This window comes from Miscanthus floridulus, chromosome 2 (assembly GCF_019320115.1).
Source record: "Miscanthus floridulus cultivar M001 chromosome 2, ASM1932011v1, whole genome shotgun sequence".
NCBI lineage: Eukaryota > Viridiplantae > Streptophyta > Magnoliopsida > Poales > Poaceae > Miscanthus > Miscanthus floridulus.
This window is the reverse complement of record NC_089581.1, coordinates 106,309,126-106,321,979: the sequence shown is the minus strand read 5'-3', so window position 1 is coordinate 106,321,979 and position 12,854 is coordinate 106,309,126. Positions and strand designations below refer to the sequence as shown.

At 42.1% G+C, this 12,854-nt stretch overlaps 2 protein-coding genes across 3 annotated transcripts; one reads left to right on the top strand and one right to left on the bottom strand.

The window, feature by feature from the left end:
* Positions 1-1,266: 1,266 nt before the first annotated feature.
* Positions 1,267-4,354, bottom strand: LOC136527612 (tobamovirus multiplication protein 2B-like). Its single transcript, XM_066520403.1, has 4 exons — positions 4,121-4,354; positions 2,785-2,850; positions 2,648-2,712; positions 1,267-2,155 (listed from the first exon to the last, which is right to left on the bottom strand). Exons 1-4 carry the CDS (start codon positions 4,244-4,246, stop codon positions 2,041-2,043), a joined length of 372 nt encoding a protein of 123 aa, XP_066376500.1. The 5' UTR covers positions 4,247-4,354; the 3' UTR covers positions 1,267-2,040.
* Positions 4,274-8,520, top strand: LOC136527601 (uncharacterized). Of its 2 annotated transcripts, XM_066520394.1 has the most exons (7): positions 4,274-4,387; positions 4,471-4,621; positions 4,783-4,854; positions 7,241-7,357; positions 7,579-7,613; positions 7,963-8,063; positions 8,208-8,520. In XM_066520394.1, exons 2-7 carry the CDS (start codon positions 4,509-4,511, stop codon positions 8,292-8,294), a joined length of 525 nt encoding a protein of 174 aa, XP_066376491.1. In that variant the 5' UTR covers positions 4,274-4,387; positions 4,471-4,508; the 3' UTR covers positions 8,295-8,520. The 2 variants fall into 2 exon arrangements, with proteins under 2 accessions (XP_066376491.1, XP_066376483.1); XM_066520386.1 differs by lacking the exon at positions 4,274-4,387 and having other exon boundaries at positions 4,396-4,621.
* Positions 8,521-12,854: the final 4,334 nt, after the last annotated feature.

Sequence of the window (12,854 nt, the reverse complement as noted above, 5' to 3'; positions counted from 1 at the left end):
TCAAAATCATAATGTCATTAGTGACATATTATGATTTAGAATTACATCAGATGGATATAAAGACGACATTTCTCAACGGGGACTTGGAAGAAAATATTTATATGGCACAACCGAAAGGTTTTGTCATGGAAGGAAAAGAACAAATGAAATGCCGCCTAAAGAAATCCATTTATGGATTAAAACAAGCTTCAAGACAGTGGTACTTGAAGTTTGATCAGACAATAAGGAATTTTGAGTTTAAAGAGAATGTAGAGGACAATTGTGTCTATGCAAAATTTAAGAATGGGAAGTTTATCTTCCTTATCCTGTATATGGATGATATCTTACTTGCTAGTAGTGATGTCAGTCTACTACTGGAGACAAAAAAGTTTTTATCCTCAAAATTTGATATGAAAGATCTTGGTGAAGCTTCATTCGTTCTAGGGATCAAGATTCACCGAGATAAAAGTAAAGGGGTATTAGGACTGTCACAAAAGGCATACATAGAAAAGATCTTAAAGAAATTCAATATGCATAAATGTAGTCCTTTACCTGCTCCTATAGTCAAGGGCGACAGATATGGGGATTTTCAATGCCCTAAGAATCAGTATGGGATCGATCAAATGAAAACGGTTTCATATACTTTAGTTGTCGGAAGCTTGCAATATATTTAAGTATGTACGCGCCCTGACTTGGTATTTGTTACCGGGTTACTTGACATATTCCAGAGCAATCCTAGAACATAACACTAGAAATTAGTAAAGAAAGTCTTGCGTTATTTACAAGAAACGAAAAGCCTCATGATGACGTATAGAAAATCAGATTCACTCCATATAGTGGGATATTCAGATTCTGATTATGTGGGAGATGATTGAAAATCCACGTCTGGATATGTATTCACTCTCTCAAGGGGAGCTATTTCATAGAAAAGCTCAAAGCAAACCGTCACTACATCGTCCACAATGTATGCTGAGTTTGTAGCGTGTTATGAGGCAACAAGGCAGGTGAACTGGCTAAAGAAGTTCATACCCGGTTTGAAGGTGGTTGACGACATCTATAGACCACTTAAATTATACTGCAATAATAATCCGGCAGTACAGTATGCTCACAACAATAAGTCAAGTGATGCTACCAAACACATTAACATAAAGTATTATATTGTGAAAGGTAAAGTCCGGGATCATATCATAAGTCTTGAGCATATAAGTACCAAAAAGATACCCACGGATTCGCTTACAAAAGTCTTACCACCCAACGTGTTTAGAGAACATGTAGCCGGTATGGGTTTAAGAAAAATCCTATAATTCCTAGACAAAAGAAGGCACAAAGTAAATTATCTATTTCATAACACAGTGGTGTGTTGTAGTTGTTAAATCTATCGACAATTGACCGTGACGATGAAACATGCTCTATGCGCTAATCTATAATGAAATGAACAAAAGTAAATGATATGAAATTAAAAGATAGAAGATCAAGGGGGGAGATTGTTAGATTGATCTCTAATCCCAAACTGGGCCCAACGGCCCAGTTGGGCCTTTGATCCGCGCCCTAATCAGGGACGCCCAACCCACTATGGCTGGAGGACCCCTGTCACATTGCGCTATATATAGAGGTGGGGGCCGGCGGCTCTGTGTACGAGGTTTGCCTGAGCCGAGCTCCCCACCGATAAACCCTAACCCGATCTAGTGAGGGGCATAGTCAGTGACGGGAAGCACCGCTACCACTGCACTGCGCCGCCACTGGTCTTCACCGCCGGTCGCCACCGCCCATCACCGTCACCGTCCTCACCGACTGTTGCTGCCCTCGCACAGACACCGACACAACGACCATGGCCGACGCCTCTAGATCGAAGGCCTACAATGGTCGGTAACCTAGCACTACTCATCTCTCTAATCTCTATCTAGTTCACGTACTAGGACATGTTATCCATTTACAACATGTACCCGGCTAGATCTTAACAGCCATCTCTTGAACCACAATACTCAAATTTCTTTAGCACAAGACGGCAAAGACATATCCTTCCATTAAGTCTCAGTGAACACATCAGTCAACTCTGAGTTCTTAAGGTTCAGTACTCTTTTGATCTTTCTTCATTTGAGAGGAAGGTAACATGGATCTCAGCTGAGTGTTCTCCATGTTTGACAAGAGCTGTGTGACTGTCTTAATTTGAGAGGCACTGCACAAATTTTTAATATACAAAAGAAGAGTTTATTAGAGGTGATATTGAAGAAAATAAACTTCAACCTAGTTGGTTGGAAATCTGAACATGCGTTCAGTTTAGAAGAACCATTATGCATCTTACAGAACTACAAGCTGGGATTTCAGTTTACTAATGGATGTGTCCTAGACCAATGTGATCTGGTGGGAAATGGTCATTCCAATTGATCTTCTTGTTCAGAATAATATTGATGAGTCTGCCTTGCATCATTTTTTTAAAAGGAAAAAAACTGGTAAATAATTGAGACATAATGATCATATGCCACAAAACTGACATAAGTGATCCTTTTCTGGCAGGCAAAGAGGGAGAAAATAAATTTCAGCCTAGTTGGTTGGATTCTGGACAGAAAAAATGCAGCTAAAAAAGTCCATGACTAAGTTTTAGAGAAAAGCGTAGAACTTCTAGTGAGAAGATAATGAATAAAAAAATATGGATATAGGGGAAGCTAACCTTTGCAAACTCCTGTCCATATAAGCATCCAAGGATGAAATTACTTGAGGTAGCTGGTGCAACACCTAGACAGGGCACATATATTAATGGCTACTTTACAACTAGTTTTGGCATCCAATGCTACTCTTATTTCTTACATGCTCTGTGTTCTTTGCAAAGGATGCTTTTTCCAACAGGTTCTTGGGTAGTTTTGCCAAGTGAACCTGAGACCACAAATACATCTCTGCTGATTATCTTGGTTCACAAACTGATTGCTTGTACTTGTAACAACAATATAACATCATAACGTCCCAACATGTCTGTTGACTGTTGTGGGTGCAGTTTCATAAACTTATTAATTGAAGGAAAGTATGGCAGTTCATTGAACTGTCTGAACTTTTATTGATTTATATGAGGAAAAATTAGGAAGAATCACAAGGGGATTGGGGGATAGAGAGGTGGGTACTGGGTAGCACTGAAAATACAAAACTGAACTATAAAACGACTCATAAGCTTAGTAGCACTCCTTAAATAAGTGAATTGGCATGTTTGTGATTGTAGCCTGAAGTAGAGGATCCATCTAAAGCCGTAACACCATGCTGCATCTACATGGACACTGCGCAGCATTGTGGAAGTCGCTAGATGACAATCAAAGCTCGCTGCTTAATCAATGGCCATCGAATGCCAACAATTTATAGGTTGCTTTTATCGAGCACGCAGGAGAGCTGTGCATTTTATATTAAGAAAAAAGGGGACAAGAACCCTTACAACGTACACTCAGGCACTCATGTAAGAATACATTCGAGCGCTCTGTCAAAGGGTCTCTAGTCCAACTGGTTAGAGCGTTCCGGCGGCACTCCTCAGGTCCTGGATTCGACTCTCCGTGGAAGCGAATTTCAGGCCGGAGTTAAAAAAATCCCCCCGTCTGTCCCACGCCAAAGCATATGTCTGAGGACCGGCCTGTTCTCACACGGCGACGGTGCCGCTGTGTAAGGGTGGGGCAGGGGTTCGGGGGTTTTCTGGGCCTACATAAGAAGGTCTTCTTCTTGATGCAATGCCTGGTGTGGTCATACCCTCAAAGGCCTTTTTTTTTTACATTCGAGCGCTCTTTGTATACAGCACAACAATGATGACCTCGACCAAAAAAAAAACTACCTACTGCTCGCTCGCAGGCTCAAGGGCGAGAAGAATCAGCCAAACTCCAAAAGAATAATTTCTAGGTTATGCAGTATAAGATGAAGATAATAACATTCATGAATTGGGCAATCATTTCACCTTCAAGGAAAAAGTAAATCCATCAAAATTCCTAACCTCATTGTCTCTAAAGAGTAAAGAGAGACACCATGAACGAACTACAGCATAATTTTAGTCAATTTCACACAAATTTGGCAAAGCCAGTTGATTCTTGTGATCAGCAAACGGCTGTAAAATCATGCATATAACCGGAACACTCGAGAACCAACCAAGACGAGATGGGGACAGGAGGCGGGAGACCTGCGCGGGGGAGGACTGCTCCATGAGGTGGAGGAGGTTGGAGGTGGACCGCACTGCCTGTGCTATCTGCTCCGCCACCGCCGCCTTAGCCCCTCCACTAACGCCGCCGCCGGCCGTCGCAGCCATCCCCGCCACGTCGACTTGGGAGCTCGCCCTACGCCCACTCGCCCAGTACGGAATTGAAAAATGTGTAAATAAATAACCAAAGGCCCAGCCCACCTCATAGCCACCGCGGTTTAAAACGGGCCGAATAATCTCACGCGTCAGGTGGGGACCTTTTCGAATTTCCGTTACAATTTACAAGGTCGTAGATGCAAAATTCCCTGACCCGTCTAGAACGACCGCCCCAGCCGAGGAGCCGACCGGCCGGCGAAGCGGGAGGGAGGCGATGGCGGCGGCTCGAGGGCAGAAGGCGCTGGGGGCTCTGCCGCAGCTGGTGAAGTCGCTGCGGAGTGACCCCGTCTCCGGCAGCGCACGGCTCAGGCATCTTCCGTCTCTCAGGTATACGCTGGATCCCTGCTGGACCGAGGAAATGCGACTTGTTGCTGTTCTTCTTCTCTGGTGCTTATGGGTACTTGATTTTCGCCCTGTTCGCTTGGGCTTGCTTGGCTGATCTGGTTTGTTTGGCTGATCTGGTTTGTTTGGGATGCGGATATGAGCAGGAGGACCTTCTCGTTGTACGACCAGATCAACCTCATCGACAGCGTCCCCGAAGACGAGCTCCGATTCCAGTCGTACGCAATCTCTCCTTGCATACTTTCGCATTATTATTTCCATTTTATTATTGTTTAATTAATGCCAAGAGTTTTTATGGGTGAGGCTGTGCTCCCTATTTCCTAATTTTTGGATATGATTATGTATCCATATGCAATGCGTATGTATCCATATGCAATGCGTGTAATTCTTCTTTGTAGTTAAGGTCTGGAATTGATGGATTCTGGATATGCAATCATGCGTGCAACAGAAATTTACAAAATTCTCGGAGTTATTAATTGTTTGTGTCGGAGACCATTGTGTTTTGTGTTGAAAATTCTTCTTCTTGTTCGCAAATAAATTTCATACCTTGACTTGCAGCATTGTTTTTGAAAAAGAAAACTGGTAAAGAATTGAGGAATGAGGTTCAACTGCCCTTTTGATTTTTTGTTACCATCAAGGCAATACCATGATGGTTCAGCTTTGAGGGTCATGAATTGGAACTGTTATCGATATGAGCAGTTGTAAATAACTGACATTGACAAAAGTGAACCAATACCTCTCTGGCTGAACATAGAGGAAGAGAACAAGTATGGGCAAATATTTTTTCTTTTGTTGTCCTCTCCCTTTTTTGCTATGCAATTTTTTCTTAGTTTAGTGTTATATTCTCTTCCAGTTACATTTATGAAATGTATCCATGATATGTTAGAATATGTAGGATATATTACCTGATGATCTTGTATTAAGCATAAATGGCTGTGAGCCTGTGATGGAGCCTGTTTTAAAACTAGTATTGATTTGGGGCATGAGGGTCATCTGACCTTTTCCACTTTATCCCAAAGCCTATGTCGTGGTCCTTTCATTTGTAGGGACATGATTTGGAACAAATTGTTATGTACATCTGTCGATAACTAATTTTTTTTAATGAGTGAAGTGGAAAATATTCTTCAACTAGCAGATTTACAGTTATCTAGTATAGATCAGAACAGTGGGACACTTGATGATGTTTTGTTTTACCTTTTTTTCTGGTCATGCTGATCTTGGAGTTCACCTAACATTTCCTTGCCTCTTTTTGTTCTATGGTGATGATTCAATCTTTTCTGTTCCTACATAGTTTATTTTGTGCGAAAAGCTGGTAAGTCACTGTTATCTCTGAAATGTGTTTGTCTTAGGCTTACAAATGTGGTTATTGGTTGTTTGCCTTGTTGGTATTGAGAAAACTAGATAAACGTGTGAATGATGAGAAAAACAGTACAAATACCATCTACCGAGTATATGATTGGTTGGCCCATGTTATTGCTTCTTTTAAAAGCAAGGAGTGGTCCTTTTCTGTGTTTTAGTGGGTTTGGTACCACATAACTCAGAGCTTTCATTGATTCTGGACACCCTTATTGTGATGTTCTGTGAGTGAAGGTTGGCATAGAATGTTAACTAGGCAATATTGGCATGGGATGTAGAACTGTGTACTGTATTTCTTATTCTTCATTCGCTTCACTAATTTTGGTACTCTTTCTATGAGATCAACCTGTCAGCCTCATTGCTATGCAACTAGCAAGAGCAACACAAATGGAAAAAGTCTATTCAATGTACATGCTTCACTTTCTCCACTTGGAGGGCTTAGTGTTCTCTGTTATGTTTTAGGTGTTGTAATTCAGTGATTTTCTTGAAAATAGAAAGTCAAAATATGTACAAGTGGAAAAGAGAGGGCAAACCCCCTGTGGGAATGCTACAGCAATGCAACAGACCCAGGGGGGAATAAAGGATATAGGTATCCAGTTTCACAACGAGACAAAAAGGTGCCAATCCATCGAAAAACATGTGGATGTAGATCTGTTTTTAATCCTATCCTACTGTACGATAATTTTCTCCTTCAAATTATCTTATCCTGTTTTCATAGGAGTGCATCTTATGATAGAAAATTCAAACTATTGTGCTGCTTCAATATTTCGCCACCTAGCAATCAAGAAAGCCTCCATTAATAAACTGAAGTAAAACTTTCCTTCTTAGACGTGTAATAGGGCAATTGAGATAACCATTACATCGAACTGTATTAGTGTCAATTAGACATTCGAAGGTCTCTGGCTATTCCTCTGAAAATACATTTTCCAATATAGGCATGAGTGGTGTGTAGGATAGGATGTTTGAATTTTTCGTAATGCTCGTTCTGCTATGCAAATTTTAGTGCTCTTTTTTTGGTATCAATTGTCAGCCTCACTGATATGCAATTTGTTGAAGTAAAACACAAATGGGAAAGCCTATTGTCCAGAAGGTACTTGAATGATGCCATATGCCCATGTCTTGGAGGCTTGGAGTTCTATGTAATGTTTTGGTGTTGCGTGTTTTTTCTATATATTTATCAAAGAAGAGCCAGTAAGCTGTATCATTTAGTTCTGTAGCTCAGTTTCAAGTGTGTTTTGCTGTTTGTAGGTATGATGACACTGGATTCAAAATTAACAATATAAAATATGAAGGCAGCTTATTGATTGTAGAGAACAAGATAATGACATGGGCACCCAAAACGTTCTCAGAGATAACTGCTGAAAGGTAAGACTCACACTTGAAGTTAAGTGTTTGGTGCAACTGTTGTATACTCCATTGTATATATGATAATATGGATATTGATGTCTTGATACTTCAATGCTCTTGTAGTATGCAATTAGAGTTTGATGCAGTATCTCTGTTACTTTTTTGTTTGCCACTGTATTGATGGTAATATTCCTGTTTATAAGATTTTTCTGACACTTTTCCTTGCTTAAATAATGCAGCTTATCAATCTTCAAAGTTGTGCACCCTATCCCAGGTAATTTTGTCTTGGCAAATGCTCTGCTACCTTCAGGCATATTGTTGTGCTAATGTCACAATCCAATGCTTTGTATGGGCCTTATTCCTCGGTTTTTATGTGGAGCTGGTGCTGCTCTGTTAGAAAGCCATAAGTCATGCATGGTTTTTTATTGTGAGAGATTTCATGTTTATGTTTATTAATTCAACAGACAATCCTTAGTTGTGGTTGATGTGCAAATATTTCATCATGGTAGGGCTCAATGTAGTGCTCTAAATCTTGTTTTCTAATCCTTTCTGTATATTTCATCGTCCTCATTGGTAGAAATATTAAAGTGATTTGTACCATTTGATATGCCATTCTTCTCCAGAGATCTTGATTCTTGGTTGTGGAAGACACATCCAGCTGGTCAGTCCTGAGCTGCGAAAGTTCATCCGGTCAACTGGAATGAAACTAGAAGCTGTCGATTCAGTATGCATTTTAATGGCCTAATCCCTCCCTTTGCACTGTTTCATTGTATTTTCCTGTTTCAAAAACAAAGTTTAAGAATTCCGATAGGAAGGAAACTTGCGCTGTTCCTCTCTGCTTATAATACAATGCTTCCATGGTTTGCAGAGGAATGCGGCTTCAACATATAATATCCTGAACGAGGAGAGCAGGCCGGTGGCAGCTGCAGTTCTTCCCTATGGAGTCACTTGTTAATGTTTTTATATTACCTTTTATACCAGTTGGGCAGGCGCTTCCTCTTTCGAATCGATAGCCAACTGAGCTGAACTGTCAGTATCCGTCTGAACCATCGACAATGCTGTTTTGGTGTCTAGGAAAGGCCACCGAGGTTTTGTAGCATATTGTTCTCTTTTTAATCGCGGGCTAACAGAAGATACACGCAGTGTACACTACACCGAAATAAGAGTGGTGGTTCCTGTCACGGTACCTTGTTTCGTTCGCGCTGTTCTTGGAAGTCCTGTGTCATGTGGTCATGCCCAAACTAAAGTTGTCTCTATCTTCCTGCTTTTCTAGTTCCTCTAGCAAGCACATCTGCACAGACCTGAGTTTTTTTTAGCACAACCTGAGTCTCTTTTGGTTGACGAGGATACAATCAAGCACTTCTGATTTCTCACTCTGGTACGAACTGGGACGGGCACAGCTGGAGTGTGGAGGCCGTTGCATATGCGCATCGGCCTGGCGAGGACCACGTACCCGGCTGCGTTTGCCCTCTGTTTGGTTGTCCAAGTTAGGAGAAACAGCCCATTTCATGGCCCAGACGACGAAGATTCGTTCGGCAGCATGGGACAGACATCTCTTTTAGCTTTATTTGGCACGATCCTAAATTCATAACGGTATAGCACCAGAGACGCACGGCGCCACAGGCCTGAGCGGTCGGGCGGACGACCCCTGGAGAAGACGAAGAGAGCATCGCTTTCGCCTTGTCTCCTCGACGCAAACGTCTAACAGCAATGCACCCGCCTCGCCATCTCCGCCCTTGCTGCCGGCTCCACATGTCAGTCAGCGCCCCCAGTCTCCGTTTGGCATCGCCATCTCGTGGCATATTCCACGGTCCTCTTCAACCCAAAGAAAAAAAAAAGCAGAGATACATGTAAGGCCATGTTTGGTTTCTCTCGCTAAACTTTAGTAACTAAAACATAGACTAAATTTTAGTTAGTGGATGTTTGGTTTAGGTGACTAAGAGATACTAAAAGAGGCCCTTTAGTCCTTTTGTTTAGCTCTAAAGTGACTAAATGGGATTAAAATATGAGGTTTAGTCTCATTTAGTAACGTCCTGGTGAGTAGTTGGCTAAAATCTATTTAGTCTCATTTAATCATAGGTCATGTTCGTTTCTCTTATAATCTGTACTTTTCAGTCTATTTTTTAGTCGAAACAGTGTTTTTCTCTCATAACAAATCAGCCGGAACAATGTTTCGGTTTGTCTTTTCAGCAAAGCGAACAGGGCCATAGTGTTTGGGTGAAAAGTGACTAAATGGGACTAAATTTAGCTGACTAAACTTTAGCAGGAAAACCAAACACCCCCTAAGTACTCCGTATCTCATTTTATATTAAGCCTTGTAAACAATGTAAACCTATTTGATAATAATCAATCGAACGTGTCTAGCTAACAATCGGTTGTTTTAGCTCCTTTCAACAACTAAATTTTTTTTATGCATTTACACTGTCATATAGTTATATTTACACTGTCTTATTAGTATATTTACATTGATTCTTCAGTGTAATTTATTAGACAGAGTGATGTAATTTAGGAATAACATAAATATATGCTAATTCTTTAAAAAAAATCAAATTATTTCTATAAATTTCAGACATCGGAGAAATATATGTTAAATTATTCGCAAATATCACATACAGATCTGATATATGCCAAATCACTCTGCAGACGCGAGCGGCAGCATGCGCCTCCTGCCTCCTGACGCACATACGCATAGGCCCCACGTCCTTCCCCTCTCTGCATGCAAACCGATCCCATCCTCCAGAGACTGGGCTGCGTTCGCCGCCTGCCTCCTGTCTCCTCTCATCCTCTGCAAACCACTGCATACGCATGGGCTACGGAGTAGGATGGCCGCGCGCGCCTCCCGCGCTTCACAAGGCCAGATCGGGCGGCAAATCAAGGCCACACGGGTTAAATCGGACGCTAGAAAATCCGGTTGTTAGAGGCAAACAAAACAACTGTTTGTGGAATAGCAAATCTGTAATCAAAATAAATTACGCCACATGGCTTCTTAAAAAAATACTCCGCAACTGACATGTGGAACTATAAGATCATCGACAGCCACGGACAATTGGGCCCTAAAGAACAGCGGCCCACCGGTCCAAAATTTTTATTTTTTAACCTTTTTTTTAATATTCATAAATAGACTTTTGTTGGTTTGATTTTCGTTTATGGACCCTGACCTTGGCGCCATGACTTTTGGCGTTGAAGAAACACGTCTCGGTGTCATGGCCAATGACGCCGAGGTCTTGGCAAGGCGTCGGACGTGGCGGTGGCCTGACGCCGACGTGGACAAGGCCTCGACGCCATAGATCTTGGTGCCGAGCTCGGCGCCGTAGATCTTGGCGCGAGCTATTACCCTATAGATCTTGACGTTTGAAATGAAACAAATATAATTATTTCGAGTAACATGCAACAACATTATTGTGGTTCAGCTAGTTAGGACGTGCGCGATTTAGCTTAAAGGCATAAGTTTGAACTCCAGCTCTGAATCTTTTTTGCTACATTTTTATAAGCACCCCAAGGCCATTGCGGGCTTCTGCGGCGGCCCGTTTTCAGCCGCGTACGCATGCGGCGGCCGCAATCCCGTTTGTCGCTGCTGCCTTGCATGCAAACGAGAATAGTGACCGGCTGTGTACGTGTGTGTTCATTTTCTTATTTACATCACAAAATTTTTTAGTGATCCATATGTTAGCTAAAAAATATACGTAAATTACACAAAATACTATGTATCGTTAGGAACATGTGATTGATTTTTTTAAAGCAGAATATTTGACATATGGATATGTGCAGCAGATCAATTAAAAGGTTTGACATATTCCTAACGAAAATTTACGTATGGCCAGACTTAAATTGGCCACATATGGCCTTATTTACTTCACGGTTAAGTCTGGCCATATGTTTTAAAACCCATATTAAGCTCTAGATTTCATCACAAAATACTATGTATCGTTAGGAATATTTGACATATGGATTTTTTTTCAGCAGGCTCGTCGGCTCGTGATGAACTGGGAACAGTAGCAGAAGGAGGAGGAGCCTCAGAGCTGAAGCTAAAAAGAATTCCAGCGTGTTCCCGATGCAGGTGAGGTACAACCTCAGCGTATTGTAGCCTGTTCGTTTGGCTATGGCTTGTCGTAAACGATCGTAAATTTCTAGTCGAAATAATATTTTTCTCTCACACAAACCAGCCAGCAGTCTTCACGAATCAGTAACGATACGAACCAGCCAACCGAACAGACCGTTGACATGCAAGAAGAGATGCTCATTAGCATTTTGCAAGAAGAGGCTCATTAGCATTTTGTACTGTACTGTATGAGGCAATCACCACGGGACATATTGGTGGTGGCAGGAGCAATTTGTTTTTGGCTAGACATTCTAGTCAGTCACTGTATTTTCCTTCTTTTAACTAGGCCACTAAAATAAGTGGATGCTGCTTTTCCAGTAGAAAACAAATCATGGATCAGTGGAAAATATATTTTTTGGTGTTGTTGCTTTCAGTTGCCATATGCTGTTTTCAGCAATAGTGCAACTGATTTGCAGTATCTCATTACAGTTGATTGTGACTACAGCTTGATCCGATCTGCTTTGCATCTCAGCTTCGTACTACCGATAGCAATTGGTGACGGACATGAAAAGACACCGCTCGATAAAAGACACCCGCCCATCTACCTCAAATGAGAAAAACTTTACACGAGCGGACACAGAAAGGAGGGAGGGAAGGGCTGGGCATACCTGGTGGGTGCTCATCGCCGGCGAAGGGCCCAACGGCGCCGGGGCGTAGGGCGGCTGCGGCGGGGTGTGAAGGCGGCAGTGGCGGAGTCGCCCGTGGCGATGGCCGCGGCAGGGGACGAGCCGCCCGTGGAGGTTGCTAAAAAAAATCAATCACATATTCCTAACTCCTAACGATACATAGTATTTTGTGTAATTTACGTATATTTTTTTAGCTAATATATGGATCACTAAAATTTTTTGTGAAGTAAATAAGAAAATTAACACACACGTACGCAACCATTCACTATTCTCGTTTCCATGCAAGGCAGCAGCCACAAACGGGATTGCGGCCGCCGCAGAAGCCCGCAATGGCGTTGGTGTGCTTATAAAAATGTAAAAAAAAAAAAATTCAGCGCTGGGTTCGAACTTTATACTTGTTTCATTTCAAACGTTAAGATCTATAGGGTAACAGCTTAGCGTCGTAGTTCGGCGTCAAGATCTATGACGTCGAGGCCTTCATATCGGCGCCAAGTCACCACCATGACCTCGGCGCCATTGACCATGACATCGAGACGTATTTCCTCGGTGCTAAAAACCATGACGGTCGAGGTCAGGATCTATAAACGAAAATAAACAAAAATCAAAAGACCGGAGAATATTTATGAATATTAAAAAAAAGCTGAAAATAAAAAAAAAATCGGCCCACCGGTTCGTGCCAGCTAGCAGGCCTTCCAAGCTCCGGTTCTCTCGGGCGTTGGAACCGAGGATTGGAGGCATCGTGCGGATCGCGCCCTGCACACAGCACACCTGGCGCATGGGCCCGCCTCCT

Bases quoted from the DNA above. Each gene is read 5' to 3' on its own strand.
- LOC136527612 (XM_066520403.1), bottom strand. From the start codon at position 4,246: ATGGCTGCGACGGCCGGCGGCGGCGTTAGTGGAGGGGCTAAGGCGGCG. The intron at 2,851-4,120 runs GTCTCCCGCCTC...TTGTGGTCTCAG, and splicing joins AGCAGTCCTCCCCCGCGCAG to GTTCACTTGGCAAAACTACC. The intron at 2,156-2,647 runs GTTAGCTTCCCC...AAATTTGTGCAG, and splicing joins ATGGACAGGAGTTTGCAAAG to TGCCTCTCAAATTAAGACAG.
- LOC136527601 (XM_066520394.1), top strand. From the start codon at position 4,509: ATGGCGGCGGCTCGAGGGCAGAAGGCGCTGGGGGCTCTGCCGCAGCTG. The intron at 4,855-7,240 runs GTACGCAATCTC...TGCTGTTTGTAG, and splicing joins GACGAGCTCCGATTCCAGTC to GTATGATGACACTGGATTCA. The intron at 8,064-8,207 runs GTATGCATTTTA...CATGGTTTGCAG, and splicing joins AACTAGAAGCTGTCGATTCA to AGGAATGCGGCTTCAACATA.